This window comes from Mycetomoellerius zeteki, unplaced genomic scaffold (assembly GCF_001594055.1).
Source record: "Mycetomoellerius zeteki isolate Tzet28-1 unplaced genomic scaffold, Tzet1.0 scaffold155, whole genome shotgun sequence".
Taxonomy (NCBI): domain Eukaryota; kingdom Metazoa; phylum Arthropoda; class Insecta; order Hymenoptera; family Formicidae; genus Mycetomoellerius; species Mycetomoellerius zeteki.
Genome location: NW_017256500.1, coordinates 3,708,859 through 3,729,369, shown reverse-complemented (window position 1 = coordinate 3,729,369; position 20,511 = coordinate 3,708,859). Strand labels below are relative to the sequence as shown.

Sequence of the window (20,511 nt, the reverse complement as noted above, 5' to 3'; positions counted from 1 at the left end):
CTCTCGAAAATCACGATGCCCATTCCACTTTTGCACGTTAGCCGATCATTGGCGACCGCCGCGAGGTCCAAGCGGCGTGTCGTCGTTACCGGGATAGGAATTGTGTGTCCCTTAGGAGTCGGGACGCGAAACGCTTGGGAGGCTCTTATCGACTCTAAATGCGGAATTGTGCGGCTTTCCGAACCGGATTACGACAAGCTACCGTGTAAAGTAGGTGAGCAATTTTTGACAGTACTATTACAAACTTGCACTCATATTAAAATTTGTTTACATACAATTATTCTATATGTAAACAAGATTTATTGACTTCTAGTACCTAATATTATAACTGTCGTTCAAAATTGTATTGCGCGCAATAATTATATAACAATTGGTTTACATTTATTAGCTGCATTGGTACCGAAAGGAAACTCTTCTCATGAGCTCAACATTGATTCCTACTTTACGAAGAGTGAGCTACGTACAATGTGCCCTGCCACTGCATATGCATTGATAGCTTCAGAGGAAGCACTAGCAGATGCTAGTTGGAAACCAACCGATGAAGCCGATAAACGTGACACTGGAGTCTCTGTAGGAATCGGCATGATAGACCTAGTGGACGTGTGCATGACATACGAAGCTCTGAAAAAGGGATACAGCAAAATCAGTCCATTCTTCGTGCCAAGGATATTGCCGAACATGGCTGCTGGTCAGATTAGTATAAAGTATGGTTTCCGTGGACCCAATCATTCAGTATCGACTGCATGTGCGACAGGCGCGCATGCTATTGGTAAATAAACAGCAAAAGTGATAGACTCTGGATATAGCGATTATGTAATTTTTTAAATAATAAAACAATTTAAGAAGCTAGAAAGAGCCAACGCGCGCAATATGGATTTATTACAATGACACTTACATAATCAACAAATGTAATTTGCGATGTTTTGTTAACGTCATTATATTTATTACACTAACAGCATTAAGGAGGACTAACAATACTGATCGAAAAGTTTACCGATTATATTTGTTGAATATATAAATGTCATTGTAATAAATCCATTGCACACTAATATTCGCATTGGTTCTTGGGAATTTTTTTAAATATCATCTTATTATTTGATTTATTCCCAGAGCCGACTTACACATACTTAATTTTTAATTAGGTGATTTTTTTATAATCAAAACATGAAGTGAAAAATTTCTCCTTTATCTTCAATGATAATTTTCATGTTTCCGCTTTAGGAAAAAAAATTACATGATCGCTGTTCTAATTAATGCTCTTATCATATCCGAGAAACCATTATAATGAATCATCTTCCAGGTGATGCATTCCGCTTTATCCGTGGTGGCGAGACAAGTGTGATGGTATGCGGCGGTGCAGAGGCATGTATCAGTCCACTGGCTATAGCCGCGTTTTGCCGGCTACGCGCGTTGAGCACGTCGAAGAACGACATGCCACGGGAGGCGTCACGGCCCTTCGATCATGATCGCGATGGTTTCGTTATGGGCGAAGGCGCCGCGATACTGGTTCTGGAGGAGCTAAATCACGCGCTCGCCCGAAACGCATCTATCTACGCGGAGGTGCTGGGCTACGGTCTGTCTGGCGACGCATCACACATAACAGCACCTAGCGAGGATGGCACTGGTGCGCTATTGGCAATGGATCGAACATTGAAGGACGCCGGTATCGAGACCTCGGAAGTGACGCACGTAAACGCGCACGCTACATCTACGCCGTTGGGTGATGCGATCGAGGTGAAGGCGATCGAGTCACTAATGGGCGAACACAGCAAAAACGTGACAATTACGAGCACAAAAGGGGCACATGGTCATCTGCTGGGTGCTGCCGGCAACCTGGAAGCCGCCTTCACGATCCTGGCGATCAAGGAGGGTATTATACCGCCTACGTTGAATCTGCACAACTTAAATATGGAGACAGATTTGAGATTTGCGCCGCATACGAAAATAAAATGGAACACGACGACACGTCGAACGGCTCTGAAAAACGCGTTCGGCTTCGGTGGTACGAACGCGTGCTTGTGCTTCACACAATATGTCAACTAAGTGCAAGAGGAAATGTGTATTCTATCTCTCTAGTGAAAGAATATTATAATCACTCTTTGAAATACAAAAGGATTTCAATAATGAACTTTGAAAGGTAAAGATTTCTAAAGTTAGTGGAGAACAAAAATTATTATTTTAAAAGATGAAAGAAGTTACATTATTTTGCAATCTTCATTAGCTTGGAAAAGATACAGCATGTCTCCATAAAGATGCGAACTCCACAAAGATGCTAAGAGTAAAAAGAAAAAAAGATGTCAATTATCAATTCAAACCTAATTTGAAGTTACAAGTATAATTAATTACTAGTCATTCCTTGAAATATTCAAGAATAAACACATAAAATCCTAAAAAGATGATCTGTGGACCCTTAACATTTCTGTTCAATTGATAAATAAGGAGGCGCTGCTCCTGTAAATATACACTGATATGTAAATATGTATAAAAAATCTAAGAGAAGCAAATTCGGTGACGAATTGAATTTTACACAACTGATTACCAGATGGATAGCGACTTAAATATTTTTAATAACTTTTATGCAACATACAATATATATGTGTACGATTTTACGACAATAATTCTTTTTATAGAATATTTTTACAGTGCGTGTAATAGAAGTTACACAGAGAGGATATACATCGGAATAATAAAATATATGTATATATATATTATAATGGAATGCAACATTGATTTTAATATTAAGATTCCGACAAAATTATATCGCATCTCTTTTTGTTACAACATTGACACGAATTCACCATAGTCATATCGCCGCGTAAACAGTCTTGAAAATAAAGATTTTCAAGAAAATACAATACTTTTCAAATCACTGAAAAACTTGTCTTTAACAACTTGCATTTACTGCGGAATCAGATCTGCCATATTTTCACGGCCAAGGCATGTTCGTTCAAAATATCTACTTACTTGCTTAAATTGCAAAGATCTATACAATCAATTTCAAGATGATATACATCAATATAGATCAATTCAAGTTGATCCGTATACTAATTTTATGGTATCTCAATTTACGTGTGTGTTCTGTACTTTTTTCAAAGTTCTCTCGACGTTATTGTTTAACATCAGATATGAAACTATTCAATCTTCCAGTATTTTTTATTTTTCAGATGCAATTTTCGCACGTAGAGATAAATAGTATTGTATAATGTTTTTGGCTTCTTAATTACATATATTCAGCATTTTATTCACATCAGGTCGACTTCGAATGATAACAGTTTCTTCAAAATACATCTATTACATTCGTGTCTCACTACTAACAGTAAATCAAAGTAAAAAAAAAAGAAGAAAAAGATGGAGATATATTACCATAAGTAGTAGGAATTCTTAATGAAGAATGCTAAGTGGTTTCTGATGGCTGCACAACATAGCAAAACGTTCTCTAAGTATTTGCCGGAGTTCTAGCCGCTTTTCCGTGAGTTGACATACTCTCGACTTAAATTCTAATACTTCCTCCACTGGAATATAACTCTCCTTCTCGTCGTCGTCAGAAAAACAGGAATCCTAAACAGTTGTCATACCGAAATTAAGCTTCTTTATAGAGAAAACGAATCTTTAAATATTTAGATTATCACATCTTAAATTTACCTTCAACATTTGTGTAAGTGTTGGACCTTTCTTTTGCAATAAAGAGATGCTAGAATTGGAATGATTAAATTTATCATGACAAGTTCCTTCATGATCACACCATTCATCATTACAAGCTACTTCAGAACCTTCCGGTGTGCTAGGAAGAGAAGAACTACTGATATTATGTTCGGAAGAGTATCCGCAATCTTGAGACGATTGTTCGCTTGAGGTGTGGTTTTTTCTCTCGGACATTTCGAAACGTTTCTTCATTACCATCCACGTAGTATATTTGTTTTCGCTCGGCTCCGTTATCCACGCATCTACCAGCTCGTTAGTCATGGAATCTTTACAATTGTCGTCATAACGCCACTGAGTCTCATCGATTTTCTCACCCTCCTTAGCGTGAGAAAAAAAAAATATAAAAGACCGTTTTATTTAGAAAACTTAATACATCCATGACAGCAGTATGAAATTGACGATTGTAGTTACCTTACACGACTCGCAAACATCGGATGAATCCTCCTGAGATAATTGTTTACAAGGTGTACTATTTTGCTTCGATTGACTTGTATTAAGATTTTTCTTTGTTTCGGAGGTATTCTTTTTAACTTTCTGTGAACCCTTTTTCACAGGGAATGCTAGTTCTGTCTTACTTTGCGATTGTGATATACTATGTATTTTTGGCTTCTTTAAACAATCTGGACATTTACACATCGGCGGACCTTTGTTTTTTGGATCTAGGACCTGCAACTAAAGCAAAAGAAAGCGATAGTATACAGAGACGCACATATGTATGTAAAATTCAGTAAGTCTCATACTTTATGCCGATTGATGTTCTGCGTTGTCGGCTTTGATTCTACACAGGTACATGGGGAATCACTTTGTGATCTCTCATTTGAACACTACGATAAAATATACAACTTAATCACGCGTGCAAGTAAACATGTTTATTTAATATATAAAACATAAATATGACCCGTGAGAAGTTAAGAATAAATTTAAAAAAAAAAATCAAGTCTTGCACACAAGTTCAAACATACATCACGGGAGTTCTCCTTTTCCTCCGTTTCGTTGCGACGTCCCTTCTTCTTCTTACGTTTAAGACGTAATTTTTCACGTTTATGCTGTTTCGCTAGTTCTTCTTTTGCAACTTGCTTGTAGAATAATTCCAATTGAGAAATACCTTGTTTCTTTTCAATTGCCGACTAAACAAATCAAAATATTTATTATAGAATAATCTGGAGACACGGCAGTGTCTCGGCGCTAAGCATGGTGCGTCTGTTATACGTAAATATATGATTTTCTAATACCATGTAGAGGATATTATTATACAAGATCTTGTTACCTGAAAGTTTCTGGATAACGCATCCACTGCAACAGCAGCTAATACTTTGCACACAGTTTCTTCCTCCTTCATTCGTCGATGTATTTTGTGTAGTCGGTCCGCGATACATATACCTAAGCACGTAAGTACTTCTTCTTGAGCAATTTCCAACGTTTTCGCATGGCGCTCTCTGAAATTCGGAAACATCTCTATTACTCTTTCCACGAAACATTACGTTCCAGAGAATGTATTTTTGAAAATCTGTACCTTCCCATAAGTGCCCATGGTTGTGCGCGACCAAGAAGAGTGGTCATATATTCCGTGATGGGTGGTAAATGAACGTGATGATCGCGATAGCAACGCTTAATTCCAGAATATAAAACTGCTACGTAACCTTTTTCTTTTATAGGTTCGGGTTCTCGTGTCAGAAGAGACGACGCCAATAGCACTTTGTTGCGACACTCGGCGCAAAATCTGATCACCAAAATTGTGTTATAAAACAATTACTGATAATCTATGTAAAATTACATACCTATGTTTACGCAAATAGGTATCTAAAGCTTCATCAAGCGTATCGGTCTCTATTAAAGTCAATTCCTGCCGACATGGTAGCTCCATGCAATCCCACACTTCCCTCCAAGAATTCCATATCGGTGGCAATCGCTGAATTTCCAGAGTATGCAGTACACATCGTTGAGATTTTCTATTTCTTTGTTGTTTTTCCATTAAATTATTTAACCTAGTGCTGCAGAAATGTAAATAGTAAATGTAAATAGCTCTTCCATAAATGTGTTTGGACTGAGATTCTCGCGATCATTTCCATACCTGTGTCCATGTAACAATGTACAGAGCTGTTGAGGCGATTTCAAAACGTCATCTTTTATAGAAAGTACACCATCGGGAGTGATAACCAGAGGATCTAACGCAGGATGTCCTGACTTCATCAGATCGGTGAATAGTCTTTCAACACTAAACATGGAATATTTCACTGCTATTTATGCCTGTTTTGCACCAATATAGATTAATTTTAACCCTTACATACGATTGGATCATTCTTACACATTCCTCTCCTTCGAAAAATTAGGCGCATCAAGTAATTATAATATTTATACACAATTTTTTAAAATACACAACCTTATAAATATTTTGTAAAGATGTTAAAATATATTGAAGAATCACTGACGTCATGAAGAAACCATTAATCTTGGAAACATTTTTATTATATCTTTTTGATGTTTAGACTCTCATTTGTCTAGTTTTAATCAAAACAATAAAAACTAAAAATTAGTATTACATTGATCCTTATTTAAAGCATGTTAAAGATTGATAGATGTGGAAAAATTTGATAGATTTAATGGATCCACAGCGACAATTAAGGATTAGTTTTTGTACATTTGTTAAAATGATGAAAATTAACTCGAGACATAAATGATCCACTGTCAATTTACTCTTTACCTTTTTCTGATTCTTAAAACTAGAAAAAGATAGAGTAAGTTAAGATTAAAATTAATCTGTATTAGTGGGAACGAGTATTTATATAGTACAATAGCAACAATGTGTATCATTCTAATAAAAAGTTATTTTCAATTCTAATAAAAGAGACAATCACCTTCTTCGGCAGCCGACGCATGGTTCTGCAGCGCTCAAGATTTCAACTATCTTCTTGCAAGTAACTGCAAAAGATGCTTTGATTTCTTCCATTGTGAGTGAAGCAAATTTCTTCGTAAACTCATCCAGTTGTTTACCGTTGATCGAGGGATTATCACAAATAGCTCCCAAACCAGTTATATCCATAATCATCTAAAAAACACAGTGACAAATTAATCTCATAGGAAATCTCACAGATCAACTAACAAATCACATTCGACTTGATGACAATTAGAAACGGCAAAGTTAAAGCTCGACACGTTCTGGCTTGGCTAAGAATATTCTCTCCAATGTGACATAAAGAAAACAATCTTATTAATAATAATAAGCAATAACGTTATTTATCTTATGCAAAGGGTATAATTGATAAACGAATTAAGTACAAAAAAATCGCCTACAAGAATATGTCTACAACGCAGGTGTGAGAAACACGATAATCGTCGAGTTATACTCGTTCTATCGCAGTCGGCAACGACGTGTCCGGTTGACGTTCTGACAACGTACGATCGCAGATTGATCGTGACAAAAGAACTCCGGATTCTTCAAAATCGCAACCTAGCATTCTTGTATCTTTTTTTTCTCCCCCTCTCTAACACCTGGGCTGTAACGTGTTTTCAGTTAAAGGCGTCGCGTACGGAGCGTGAACGCTCCGTAGAGCGAAATCGTCGTCGTGCTCCAGGAGTCGCGCCGGTTGACGGTCAAGGAAATTGGCGTCGCGGGCGCGGGCGTGCGCGCGCGCTCACCGTCAGGTTCTCGTCGACGATCAGCGGCATTTGTTTGCTGGCCAGCTTCACCGGCTCGTCGTCTCGCCAAACATTGACCAGTCTCGCCATTGTCCGTCTCTCCGTTCGGGGTCGTTTGATCCTGAGGTGTACCACGGATTTCTCGTCCAATCTTCCAAGGCGTTCGCCCGCTCGCTCGCCGGCCCGCTACCTTCCCGCTAATTAGGGATCCGATTGACGTGACCTACGTGCACGCGACGCGATGTGCGGCTACGGGACGGCTCCGTCCGCTTCCTCGTTGAATAACTAGACGGTCACGAAGGAACGCGACGCAAAAAAAGTGACGGTTTTCTACCCAGGTATATCACGCACCGTCTGCCATTTGCAACGTACGGAGTCGCCGTCTATCGCTTCTCTACTTCCGCTGCGCGTGCACCGTCTCTCTCGCCGCTGGTGACGACGTCAACGCGTCACCGTCTAGCGTTGCATCGTGCGCTTTCACGAGTCTTGTTCTCTCTTTTTTTCCCTAATCCCTATTTTTCCTAATCACGGCTCGCGTCAACTCGTCTCCCTCCTCGTAAATGCGATTCCCGAAATCTCGAAAAACTTGCGGAAAGACTCTCTCAAGGATCAAGGAACCATTAACGAACGTTCCAAATTTGAACGAACGCGTAAATGAGAGGGGATTCTTCTGGATACATTTCGTATCGATCCGAAAGATTTTCCGCGGACTTTAACAAAATGCGTCATAGCCATCAAATATTCTCATACGCACAGGTCTCCCAATTCAAGCGGCAAATACGAATCTATATAGGGGTATAATTAGATCTGTTCTTTTCATTTGAACTCCTTGCATGGTTCGTCTTTGCTCTTTTTCTCTCTACGCTGGAAAAAAAGAGAGAACATGTAGGACGTTTAGCTAAAAAGAACAGGCCTATTTTTAACACGCAGACATTTTAATGTATCAATCGTTAACTAAAATTATAATATTTATCATGTATTTTTAATGTACAATTAATTAGTTTTATTTTATATCTATAATATACACACAGAAGCGTTTATTAAACATTATTGCTTATATTAAATAAATTATATTGAAATAATATATATAGCTAATTTTTAAGGATTTTATAAATAATTCTTCCATTTTTTTATTTAAAGAAATGCAGGAACTTTTTTTATCGTAATTAGGAATATTAAATTGATAATAATTATATCGACTTACAATAATAATTTTGTCTTTTTCTCCACAATTTCTATAAATTTAAAATGCATTTAAAAGTTTCGACAGTTCACCACGGATGCCGTCGATTGCTAAAGTTTCCAAGTCATTGATTCATCTGTATTAATTCATCTACACTTCACGACTATACACACTTTAAGGACTAGATCGCAGAGAATAGCCTAGGGATATAAGCAGCAATAAGTACAAAGGAAGCAGATTTTCTGCTTTCGGACAACCAGCGCCGATAAACGTGGACGAGAAAGACACAGTAAACACGTGTTAAAGCAGGAAACTTGACGTTAGTTGTTAAAAAGCAAAAAAAATTTGCTTTCTTTGTACTTTCTAAGCGCTCGCTGGAACGCAGTCTCTCTCCTTGTTCCAAAAGTCTTCGAGATTCGTGTAGACCTTCGGCACGGCGGGGTTGTAATGCAACGCCTCACATATGCGACAATAGTGCCTGGAGACGCTGCCGAAGTAGCCGTGCTCGTTGATCACTCGATAATGATTGCGCCACTCGTGGTATTCAAAATAACGCTGATCGTCGCGGTCCAGATACCTGATGTAATCGGCGAGCGCGTTCGTGTCCGCGAAATCGTCCACGTGGAGGAAGGAGTGCGGTGGCAACAATCGCAAACAGTCCTGCCGTGACGCTCCCATTATTATCGGAACCGCAAATTTGCGATACGCGTTCCAGAACACCTTCTCCGTCAAGTACTCTCGGCAATTGGAGTTCTCGAACGACAGATAGAACTTATATGACTCCAAAGCGGCGCAGTCCTTGTCGAAATGGCCAGGACAAATGGTTTTGTTGCCGTTCAGGCATTTTCCGATGATGTCCAGGTCACCGTGAAGCAACGACTTGAGTGCCTTCACGTAGGACCACCGTCCGTTACGACCACCGCAGTTGCTGCCCATTATAGCTACCAGTTTGGTCTTGGAAGTTCTCACAATAGTGTCCCAATGTTTGGTCGGAAAGTTTTCGGAGGTTCGTATTGTTCTTCCATAGGGAACCGGCACATCGCTGTTCGTTCGGTATGACATGGACCAGTTGAACAGACCATCGTAGTTCGACAGTTTTTGAGGACCGTATAAAAACGTGTGGAAGGGTGACTCGTCTGTCAGGAAGATCCACCGTTGATTCACCCGGCTTCTCGCCGGTAATTCAGATGAATTCCTCGTGAAATGTAAATGAAATACTACTGCGTCCGCTCGATGCAGATCCTTTTCATCGTAACTTAGCATGCAATTCTGCACTGAACATTGATCCCATGGCGAAAACCTAAAATATACGATTTTGTAAATCTCTGTTGATGCTTGCTGTGAAATCTCAGTGAGAAATAACAATGGAATTGACGTCGAATCGACGTCGATTTGATGTCGACATTGATTCGATGTCGATTCCATTGTCATTTCTTACTGGGAAGTAAAGACGACTTCGATCAAACTCCGATTAATTTGTTACCCGATTGGCAGAATCACTGAAGACAAAATTTCTAGTATACAGTTCGTTGTTCTTATTCTATTTTCGATATATTAAACATAATTTTATTAATTTAATAATTTTATTCTTAATAGTGCTGAGATTGAATGAATTGGATTTTAGTTGAAGATACGCTGCTTGTTTCTACCAATGTAGTTTAATTTTAATCCTGATTCAACTAACTCTTCATTTTTTCTGATTTTAAGAATGAGATAAACATGAAGAGCAAGTTGAACTGAAATTAATGTTAATCTACATTGATAGAAACAGGCATAAGTCGCGTGACCGCAATTTTACCGATTACCGTCTTTTTAGCCGAAGATTGATATAATTTCTTATCGATTTAGAATGAATTTTTATTGGTTTGGAACAAAAAGTTTCAGTTTTAAGAATTTTGTTTTAAATTGCGGTACAACGATTTTTAACAGAATTATGAATAATTAAAGTCGACATGTTTCTTTTTTTTAATTCGCGATAAGACTCATCGCGATTATTCAGTAACAAAAAATCTTAGAAACATTTAAACAAAACGATTTTGTAAAGGAAACTTTAAGCTTTCACGTTAGAAAGTTGAAAATGTTCACTAGGTTTTTTGGGACACTTGGTAAATCCACAAAATGAGAAGAAAGTTTCCCATTTTATCTAGTTCGTTGTTTTCTGTATTTAAAAATTACCGAATTCACAGAAACTCAAAAGACATAGTACTTAAACTTTGGAAAATAAAGAAAATCCTTCTTAAAATTTAAATTTTGTTCATTTTTAACTTACAGTTAGTTACTATAACTATGTTTAAAAATTTGAAGTGTTACAAAAACTTTTGTTCTAATTCAATATTTTCGTAAAATAAATTTTAAGTTAAATGTGCTGCTATAACAAATCTACCTACTGATAAGATAAAAATTGATTATACAATTTTTAATTGATTAGTTTTAAGTCTTTATATGTATCTCAAAGATTATTGCTAGAAATGACAAATAGCAAATACTGGCTTGCAGGGTTGGGTAGTGCTAAGTTAAAAAATTAAAAAGTTAATTAATTTCAACTTAACTTAGTTATATTTTAGATTTTTAACTTTTTAACGTATATAATTTAGTTACATTTTATCAGTAACTATATTAACTTTTAATTTGATTTTTTTGAAGTCAATCCTCAAACACACGAGCGAGAGGATAATGAGTATATAATTTAGTAATTTTATATTATATAATCGTTACTTGTGAACAAAAATAACCAGATTCTTTAATAAATATAATGCGAGAAAAGAAAAATACGAAAAATTATGTAAAATGGTCAAACTTTTTCTTTTTCTTTTTTTTGGTTATTCGTTCGGACCAAATTTAACTTTTAATTTTTCAATTACTTTTTTTTATTAACTTAACTTTTAATTCAATTAATTTCATTATGGATTAACTTGTATTTTAATTAAGTTAAATTTTCAAGGCTATTAACTTTAACTTAACTTAATTAAAAAAAAAGTTAACTTACCCAATCCTGCTGGCTTGTATTACTTTGAGTATCCTTGTTTAGAGTTATTTTTGTTAAAAAAGACAGAATAAAATTTGCTAACTTGATGGATGTGAAATGTCTGATGTGTCTGCGTTCCAGAAATTGCCCATGCTTCCAAATCAGTATCAAATAAGTTTTATTGGTGGCGTTCGATTGAGGGGGTGAACTTCCTTCCGGCGCCAATAACCATTTCCCGAGAGGAGACATACTCTCTATCTGAATAAAATACGCTATTATAACATTTATCCAAATTTTTCCTAATATAGTGAACAGATATTAAGTGTGAATAGATAATTGCTAATAAATGTTTTATTGACATTTTACACTAGTGGTAAACAAACGAAGTATTGTTAGTCCTTCTTGTATGATTCTATACCGAGGTAGATTCTACGTAATGCTCCTTGATGTAATTTTAGCATAATTTTTTAAAAATTTAAAATAACACCCTAGTATATATATTATATATATATATATATACATATACATATATAGAACAACAAATCACAATAACATGAAGATGACGTTAAAAAATGCGTCATGACTGATTGAAAAATAAATTTTAGTAATCATTTTGGAATTATTTTGACATTATTTTAAGCAGTGTCTCGCGCCGAGACACTACCGTGTCTCCAGATGTCATCACGATTTATATTCTGCTTGAGTAGTTACAATTAACAAATCTATATCAATTTTCATAAAATGCTTCAAAAAATAGAAATTATCATTATCATTAGCATTGTTATTTCATTCTCATAATATTGACATTAGAACAGAATTTATTAATTTGGCCCGTAAATGGTAAAAGATTGAATAGCAATATAAGATACGATACAACATCTTACCTGTTCATCGGTGAAGCCTCTTTCCTGGAGGTTCGCGTCTAAGGAAGCCGTCCTCACGAATTGCTGTCGCGCATCAGGTAATTCTGTACCAGAGACGGACCTTCTATTTTCTTGTTTTTCCTCTCTTGTGAACACCTGTTCTTTCCGTGATGCGGAAGACCTTCCGTAGGTGGTGAGAAAACCGGGAGATAGTAATAGCGTGCAGAAAATCGCAGCTGTCGTACTGGTAAGCAGGACGAACGCGAGCCGCGATAACTTGCGCATGATGCTCGCCACCGTTCATTCTATCCCGAGTGTGCGTTAAGCAACTTCTGACCGGGACAAATTGAATTCTTAGGTCTTATTTGCGCGTCCAATGATGTCCTTCTTTGCGGTATTTTTGCGAAGATATGGCGCGAAGCTGAATAGGACGAAACACTTGATGATCTGTTGCGTATATGATGATAACTTTACTCAACTATCTAGCCCCTACTGTAACTCGTTATGCAGTCGTTATGTGTTTATAATGACAGTTGCGCAGCTGTTTTACTATATAAAATATCTGCGTAACTATCGTTACAAACATATAACGATTGCGTAATGAGAGTTATAGAATTCCACTACTGGTAAAAATAGAAATTGGAGCGTAAGTCGAATGAGGTAAATGTACTAGTTATAGCAGACAGTTAATGGACATGGCTCACTTATTGGACGATGACAGAAATTTTTAATATTAAACTTTTAATGATATTCCTGGTGGAAAAATTTTACGAAAAACTACATGGATAGATTAACACAACCAAAAATTGACTGCTGCAACCAATTAAAAATGCTATGCCATATTTTACCATCTAATTTGCTGCAGCAGCCAATCTTTTTTTTCAATGTATATAAATTGAGACAAGATCTTAGATTTTTAGACTAGATTTTTAGACTAGATCTTAAATTATTAGTTTTTCATAGATATTTGTAGTGGGACGTAGTTTTTCTGTACTTTTTCGTAAAAATTTTTTTTCCGCCAGAGATATACGTCTCTAAATAAATTTGCTGTTTATAAAAATTTAATAAAACGAATTTATTTAGAGTCGTACATATTAGTAAAAGCTTAATATTAAAAATTTTTGTCATTTTGAATAATAATTGGGTCATATATCCATTAACTGGTACATTACCTTATAAGAGGAGAGTAACAGAAGTGTAAACGCCTACCTTTCCCAAGCAGAACAACAATCATTATGATATTAAATTATGTCAAAATGACTCCAAAATGATCATTAAAAGTCGTTTTTCAATCATTTCCGATTCATTTTAATGTCATTTTGACTTGTTGTTCTGCTTGGATTACATTTCGTTGTCTCAATTTTCGCCTTCTAGAAACTTCGTTTACGCTTCAGTTACTCTCTCCCCTTATATTTATATAACTTACACTTCAATTCTCTCTCTTTTATTTCCGCCAGAGTGAATTTTCAAGTGTCATAAAACAGTTAGTGCATTCAGAAAATAGGAAAGAAATGTGAAACTGTTTCTTTTCTTTGAATGAAACTGCATTATTTCTATTTTTACTGAGAAAAAGAAATTAAAGAAGAAATATGATCGTTTTTTGATCAAATTAGATACTATTAATTCCCAGAAGATTTTCCAGCAGAAATAGTTCTCTTTCCTTAACTTTTTCTTTAATTTTTTTAAATCCCTGTCTTTTATTAACATTAATTTATCGCCCTAATAGCATAGATCTCCAAGGGACATTCCGAAGAACATTCAGAAGATATCCCTATATCCTAAGAACATTCGCCAGAACGTCCCTCGAATAAAGTGTGCTATTAGAGCGCTATCTTTTATAAAATGCAAAGTTACAATTTATAAATCTAATTAAACAGGTTCTTCAGGAAATCACATATCTGTGCGACGTTTACAAAGTTTTATTCCAACGACGTGGGCAGCATAGAAATTTAACTCCCTCAGCGTCTCGTCTCATTAACTTTTCACAATGAATCGTATGTAAACACCACCGTTAAATTCATTTAATGACAAATAATGAAATAAGAGCCGCGCGAAGCAGTGAAATAAAACACTTATTAATTACGAAAATCGATCATGCCACAATAGTCACAATCTTCAATCTGGGACGCGATAGAGGACAAACCACTTTATGCTGTATCGGCGAGGAGCGAAATGACGCGAGGCGCGCGAATGATAGAAAGCACAAGGAAAGTCGCGGGTGCACGACTCCCGGTGCAACAAGGATACACGCTGGCGCACGACTGACCGTTGATCCCGATTGTCTTGGTTAACCAAGCGTGACCACCGTCCTCCAACATCTCTCAAACGTCATTCACCATCACCCTGGCCTACCGATGGTTACCGTAGTATCAGCTAGCAGAAACAAGTAAACTCAAGTATGTGTGCGCCGCTTATCAGTCAGATAAAGCAATCGAGCTGATCGAATGTGTGTTTCGTGACAACCTGGAAGTTGTTTGATCAGAAAGCCGGTCTAAAGTATAAAAAACGAGTTTTGGATAGTTTGAATCCGATTAAATAATTTTATGTAAAAACTTTTATTTCTGACGGACTAGATGTACTATTTAATCACTTTGGAAGTAAATATGTTAAGTTTGGCAAAGAAATTATCTTTCCTTTTTTTGTTCGAATTTTGGGTAATTTTTCAGATTTAATTGTTTTCTTATTCTTTTTAAATTCTGTTTTTGATTTTCTAAACATACTGTTAATTGTTTTCACCGATCACCAAGTTTTATTATAATATGGGAATGCAGAAATAGAAGGAAAAATTATTTGAATGATATCTTTAATTATTCATTCAACCTTCTTGATCCGGGAGCCCACACACCTGAGAATTAATTATTTTTCGTTCGTAATACCTTCGTTTGTTTAATTGAATCTGTCATAAATATTGCGATTTACGCGTTCATTTTACCGCGTGGCACCGAGTGTCTTATAATTATATTATGTGATTATAAAACTATATATCAATTGAACAATATACGTGTTGTTGATTAATTTCAACTCGATATTCTGAATACATATTAAGTATATGTTGGTTTTATGGAAGCGATACAGATAATATTTCCATGGTTTTGATGTTTATAAAATTTAAACTATTAATTTATCAATATTTACTTTCATTTTTTAAATCTTGACCTTTTCTTTATTATTGAACTTTATTAGTCAATATATCAATTGCTTATCTAATGTAATTCTTCATGGAGTAAATCTATAATTAATATTCATTGATCGTATACTTTTATAGAATTATATTCTTATAATTAATTTTACATAAAATTTTGCATTTTTTGTTTGTATTTTTACTAATTAAAGAGGTACTAACTTTAATGAATATCAGATTACAAAAAGTTGTATAAATTTAAGACAGCATTTTAAATCTATAAAAATTTTTGCATTGTTATTATTTTACAAATAAAATGTGAATGCTTACAAATTGTATTTTACTTCATCTTGCAAATGAAAATAATCATAATAATTTAGGCTAATATTTTAGTTTAATTATGACAGTTTTGTTTAAGCTAATATTTCAATTGTACAATACATTTTTCAAGCATATTGATTCTCTACAAGATAAAATATTTTTAAAAACTCATTTCTTATAATATATTTATATATCTTAGCAGCAATATATTCCAGATAGATATCTGGCCGGTAATAAAGAATTCTGTAATCTAACATGGTAGATCATCGAAGATCACTGGAAATCGGAGTAGCCCACCTACGCTGAAATTCACGAGCGTTTGTAAACAACCTAATTATGTTTTCCAAATATTTTTGGCTATCACTGTTATTGGCGATTGTGTATTTCTTATGTTCGCGCGGCTTTTATGAGAAGATCAAGTCTCACTTAATAGAAGGAACATTAAATTTAGCTGACACGATATATTTTGGATTAAATGAAAACTCTGACGGGTCAAAGATATTCACTATAAGCGAATTGAAACGATATACAAATCTGGAGAACGGTTTGTATCTTTCGATTTTAGGTCAAGTCTTCGATGTAACGAAAGGGGAAAAACATTACGGATCTGGAGGAAATTATCATGCTTTCATTGGTAATTAGGTTCCTTATGTCAAATTTAAACGTCTACTATATATGTATAATATATATATATAATTAATTTTGTTTATTTGTATAGGTCGTGATGCTTCCTTGGCATTTATCACTGGTACAGGAACATTTGATGGAGTATCTGATGATGAAGGTTTAACGGACGACATATCTAGTTTATCGATGCGACAAGTCAAAACATTGGACGATTGGGTACAATTTTATAAAACAAACTATATTTACAAAGGTACAATTATTTAAACTGCCATGGGATATAGGAGCAGTTGATCCATCTCAGAATAATTTCTTTATCCTCTAAAAGCCACAAAATAATTTTATAATATTTTATCAATCTACTCAGCAAGGAAGGAAAGGTATATATTTTAATCTCTTTTTATATATATACTACAAAAAATGTTTTATGTTCTGTAGACATTGCATGAGGTGGATCAACTCGCATGTGATACTTTCTAAAGTATTTTGTATTTTCTTTAGGAAAATTATATGGTAGATACTACAATCGAGATGGTAGCCCAACTGCAGAATTTTATAAGATACAAGAAAAGCTATTACTTCTTGAAAAGGAGAAAGCATTGGAAGATGCACAGAACAGAATGTTCCCACCTTGTAATGTAGAATGGAATCTAGATATTGGTACTGTATTCTGGTGTACTGAAAGAAGGTAGGAATTTATTTAATAGTCATTGTTTTCATATTAAAGGAAAATTAAAGAAACGTGATAAATAAATCTTTAAATATGTAGTTATATGATTCATTTTTGTTGAACAGCGGTGGAATTGATAGAGATTGGGTGGGAGTACCGAGAATGTTTTTCGAGACTGCACAAAGTTTATCCAGGTGCACTTGTGTCAACTTAGATAGCAAGGAATACGAAGAAAATAAAGCTAGATTTAAAGAATACGATGGCTGTGATAAGTCCGCGACGAAATGCATTTTGAGGATGAATAAGACGTGATGTGAGGAAATATTATACAGTGTTTTTATCTACCAAATTTAAGATATATTCAAATTTTATATTTATGTAATATCAATGTGAAAATACATAGATTTAATATATTAACTTTATGTAATCATATTTCATAATTTCATATTTTTTGTATAATTCTGTATTCATTGCAATTAGTGCCTTTTATGAGAGTACAAATAAAAGATTTTACATAAAACTCAATAACATTCTAGATAACAAATACGCGATCACCAATATACTGATCTTAGAATAAATGCAATTTATAAATCTCATTTTAATATATATGATAATTATGTGATATACATGATGAAACATGATATTAAAAAAAAGATTGAATTTTATCCATAAAATAATTAAGTTTTGTATTTAAATTTTTAAATGATCAGTCTTTGTTTCCATTTTTAATATTAAAAACAACATTGTGATTAAAAAAAATTGTTTATATTACGCACTTCACAGAAGTTGTTTATATTACAAATTACACATAATTCAATATATTTATGAAAAAATGTATATTTCCATTATTACTTAATAATATATGTATGTATATAAGTTTTGAATTGAATCTAAACTAAAATACAATATATGGTACAAACAGTACCGAAGGCTTTGGTCTCCTCATTAATAGCTTGAATTAAGATTTCAGAAACAAAAAGATATACTAATTTAGGACATATCAAAATGAATTATTTTTTCATTGTATCTACATTGAATTATTTTTAATTCAATGTAGATACAATGAGGAAGTCCAGCCCTAAAGAAATAAAAGATATATTATTGCTTCTTATGTGATATATATTGCTGTTAATATAAGCGAGATAAATCTCAAACACGCAAATAGAAATATAATTATCACACATTATGGTCCTTACATCCTTATAGTTCGAAACATGTAAATCTACAATGCGAGAATCGAATAAATGCCTGCACAGAAAATTTTATATTTATAGTATAACATTCTTAATAGATGGAAATATAAATGTCTCCATCTAAATATTATCTCTTAAATATGATTATAAAATAATTCTGATACAGTTTTTTCGCGAAATCCTGAAACATACATAGCGTGTTATCTTCAGATATCTTCTTAAAAAAAGAATGGCATTTAAATCATCGAGGAATCTGGTATCATTTGAGTTCGTTGTCAATTTTCATTGGTGAATTTTCTCTGATGGTATTTAATTTATCTATAAGAGCCTGCATCGAACCACATCTCTTGTACCTGATTTTAGACCCAAAGACTCTTTGTATTTTTGCACGTCTCTTTTTCAGCTTGGCAGCTGTAGGGGTAAACATCAACATTCTCTTAAATCGCTTCACACTCATACGTATTGCTGCATCGTCATCCGAATTCTGGGTTTCTTCAAATATTGTTTCAAGATTATTTGATTTCTTATTTATCTTTTTGTCTAAATAATATTCCTTGACAATTTCTTCCTGTCTCTCCACCTCATAGATCCTTCTTTTTTTTGGTTTCAGGCTACACCTTATTTATATACAAAGTATTATTAGATGCATATCTAATAAAATATATCACAGTCTAATATAAAATTATCTTCAAATAAGCTAAGCAATTTGCAAGTTATATCTCTTTATATCTTGATATATATTATTAAGTTTTGTTTCGTGAACACTGCAATTTATTTCATCAGAGCGAGAAACAAGCTGGAGATTGATTGTCTATCTTGAAACAAGGTGAAAATTATAAAGATGAGTAAATCTACTAAGTGGCTAATTAATGAAATTATAAATATTGTAGTAAATTCGTTCACTTTTTTGTAATTTTCACATTATTTCAAAATATGTAATCGATCCTTAGATACGTGACAAAGTATCAGTCTGATGAAGTAAACTGCAATGTTTACGAAACATTGGCATTTAACGATATATCAGAAATAACCCACAACTTCTTTGAAGAAAATGGAAGCTTCAAATATTATAAAATTATTTGTTACCTTCGTTTAATTATTTCTGTAGAATCTGTTTCTACAGAAACAGGTTTAGCCATCCTTTTCCTAAGAATCCTTTTGGTTTCTGTAGGTGGAGGATTAATGTCTATAGCAAGCATTTCTAAATCAGCTGTTATCACAGGTACATTAGTACTGTCTAAATGATCTATGGAGATTCTGAAAAATAGGGCTGCTCTTAATTCTTCTTAACAAAATAATTTTTATTCTTTTCAAGACTTGATATATTTCAATATTTGCAAGTGAATTAGAACAGCGATAATTTTTATAAACGCCAAGAAAACTAAAAGAGAAGAACAGAATCGTAAAAATATATTTATACAGGATCTTTTAGTGGAGCCTTTCTTTGAAACTTACGGATTTTCTGTTTGCTTCTCATCCATTTCGTGCTCCAGGAGTCTTTTAAAATTCTTATCAAAGAGTGTCAAATTTCTCGATGCTTTGTGTGAACCTCTTTCACTTATCGGAAATACATACGTCTTCCATTTCCGAGTGGAGTATACAATAAAAAGTAACAAAGACGGGATTAACGTCCGTAAAACTTGTAGAAAATAGAGGTAGAACGTATTCTCTCTTTCACACGAGAAGGTACTCTTTCACACGAAATGCATATAAACTGCTAAGGGGAGAACATCGTCTTAAAACGATTAAATGGCATTTATTTTACTCTTTTACTTCACTTAAGAAAGGAAGAAATACTAGGTCTGTTCTTTTCGAGCTGAAATTGATCTCTTGTAATTCTTATATTTTTCAGTTTTTCTTTTTCCCTCTCACGCTTGTAGGTGTGATTCTATCACTTTCGAGTGTAGAAAGTGCAGCTACAAAGAACAGCGAGTCGATTGCGTATTTTGAAATGAGGTGAAAATTACAAAAGTGAGCAAATTCACTAGTTATTACCACTTAAATTATGACCAATTAAATTATGAGTATTCTAGTGAATTTGCTCATTTTTGTAATTTTCGAGATACACAATCGACCCCAGATCATGTCATGAACCATGGTGGAAAGAGATGAGCTATTGTGCGCATAATGGCTACGTTTACATCGTGCACTTAGTCCGCGACCTATACGATAGGTGTCTTTGTTTGATATACAGGATAAACAAAGACACCTATTGTATAGGCCGCGGCCTAAA

General features: G+C 34.5%; 5 protein-coding genes across 14 annotated transcripts in view; 2 read left to right on the top strand and 3 right to left on the bottom strand.

The window, feature by feature from the left end:
- LOC108720830 (3-oxoacyl-[acyl-carrier-protein] synthase, mitochondrial) overlaps positions 1–2,063 on the top strand; it is a 2,336-nt gene extending 273 nt beyond the window's left edge. Inside the window, exons 1-3 of one of the 2 annotated variants that reach the window (XM_018445055.1) lie at positions 1–214; positions 389–769; positions 1,301–2,063. The exon at positions 1–214 is cut by the window's left edge and continues 273 nt beyond it. In XM_018445055.1, coding sequence (XP_018300557.1) covers positions 16–214; positions 389–769; positions 1,301–2,043 — 1,323 coding nt within the window. In that variant the 5' untranslated portion in view covers positions 1–15 and the 3' untranslated portion in view covers positions 2,044–2,063. The remainder of the gene's footprint in view (positions 215–388; positions 770–1,300) is intronic. The other variant, XM_018445056.1, reaches the window with a different exon arrangement.
- A 157-nt stretch (positions 2,064–2,220) lies between these two features.
- Positions 2,221–8,108, bottom strand: LOC108720829 (gametogenetin-binding protein 2-like). The gene is made up of 12 exons (XM_018445054.1): positions 7,339–8,108; positions 6,558–6,748; positions 5,774–5,917; positions 5,481–5,693; positions 5,216–5,422; positions 4,970–5,138; positions 4,665–4,829; positions 4,443–4,526; positions 4,114–4,374; positions 3,643–4,020; positions 3,364–3,558; positions 2,221–2,272 (listed from the first exon to the last, which is right to left on the bottom strand). The coding sequence occupies exons 1-11, from the start codon at positions 7,426–7,428 to the stop codon at positions 3,382–3,384; spliced, it is 2,079 nt and encodes a 692-aa protein (XP_018300556.1). The 5' UTR covers positions 7,429–8,108; the 3' UTR covers positions 2,221–2,272; positions 3,364–3,381.
- A 486-nt stretch (positions 8,109–8,594) lies between these two features.
- Positions 8,595–15,222, bottom strand: LOC108720864 (alpha-(1,3)-fucosyltransferase 7). Of its 9 annotated transcripts, none has more exons than XM_018445126.1 (4): positions 15,170–15,222; positions 12,371–12,770; positions 11,590–11,744; positions 8,595–9,821 (listed from the first exon to the last, which is right to left on the bottom strand). In XM_018445126.1, the coding sequence occupies exons 2-4, from the start codon at positions 12,632–12,634 to the stop codon at positions 8,885–8,887; spliced, it is 1,356 nt and encodes a 451-aa protein (XP_018300628.1). In that variant the 5' UTR covers positions 12,635–12,770; positions 15,170–15,222; the 3' UTR covers positions 8,595–8,884. The 9 variants fall into 9 exon arrangements, with proteins under 9 accessions (XP_018300628.1, XP_018300620.1, XP_018300622.1 ...); XM_018445118.1 differs by lacking the exon at positions 15,170–15,222 and adding an exon at positions 14,263–14,727 and having other exon boundaries at positions 12,371–12,796; XM_018445120.1 differs by lacking the exon at positions 15,170–15,222 and adding an exon at positions 14,263–14,727.
- Positions 15,223–16,020: 798 nt separating this feature from the next.
- On the top strand, positions 16,021–17,457 carry LOC108720865 (neuferricin). The gene is made up of 4 exons (XM_018445127.1): positions 16,021–16,425; positions 16,510–16,668; positions 16,917–17,103; positions 17,211–17,457. The coding sequence occupies exons 1-4, from the start codon at positions 16,128–16,130 to the stop codon at positions 17,395–17,397; spliced, it is 831 nt and encodes a 276-aa protein (XP_018300629.1). The 5' UTR covers positions 16,021–16,127; the 3' UTR covers positions 17,398–17,457.
- Positions 17,458–18,152: 695 nt separating this feature from the next.
- On the bottom strand, positions 18,153–20,077 carry LOC108720732 (uncharacterized). The gene is made up of 3 exons (XM_018444874.1): positions 19,734–20,077; positions 19,365–19,535; positions 18,153–18,895 (listed from the first exon to the last, which is right to left on the bottom strand). The coding sequence occupies exons 1-3, from the start codon at positions 19,757–19,759 to the stop codon at positions 18,538–18,540; spliced, it is 555 nt and encodes a 184-aa protein (XP_018300376.1). The 5' UTR covers positions 19,760–20,077; the 3' UTR covers positions 18,153–18,537.
- Between the last annotated feature and the right edge of the window lie 434 nt (positions 20,078–20,511).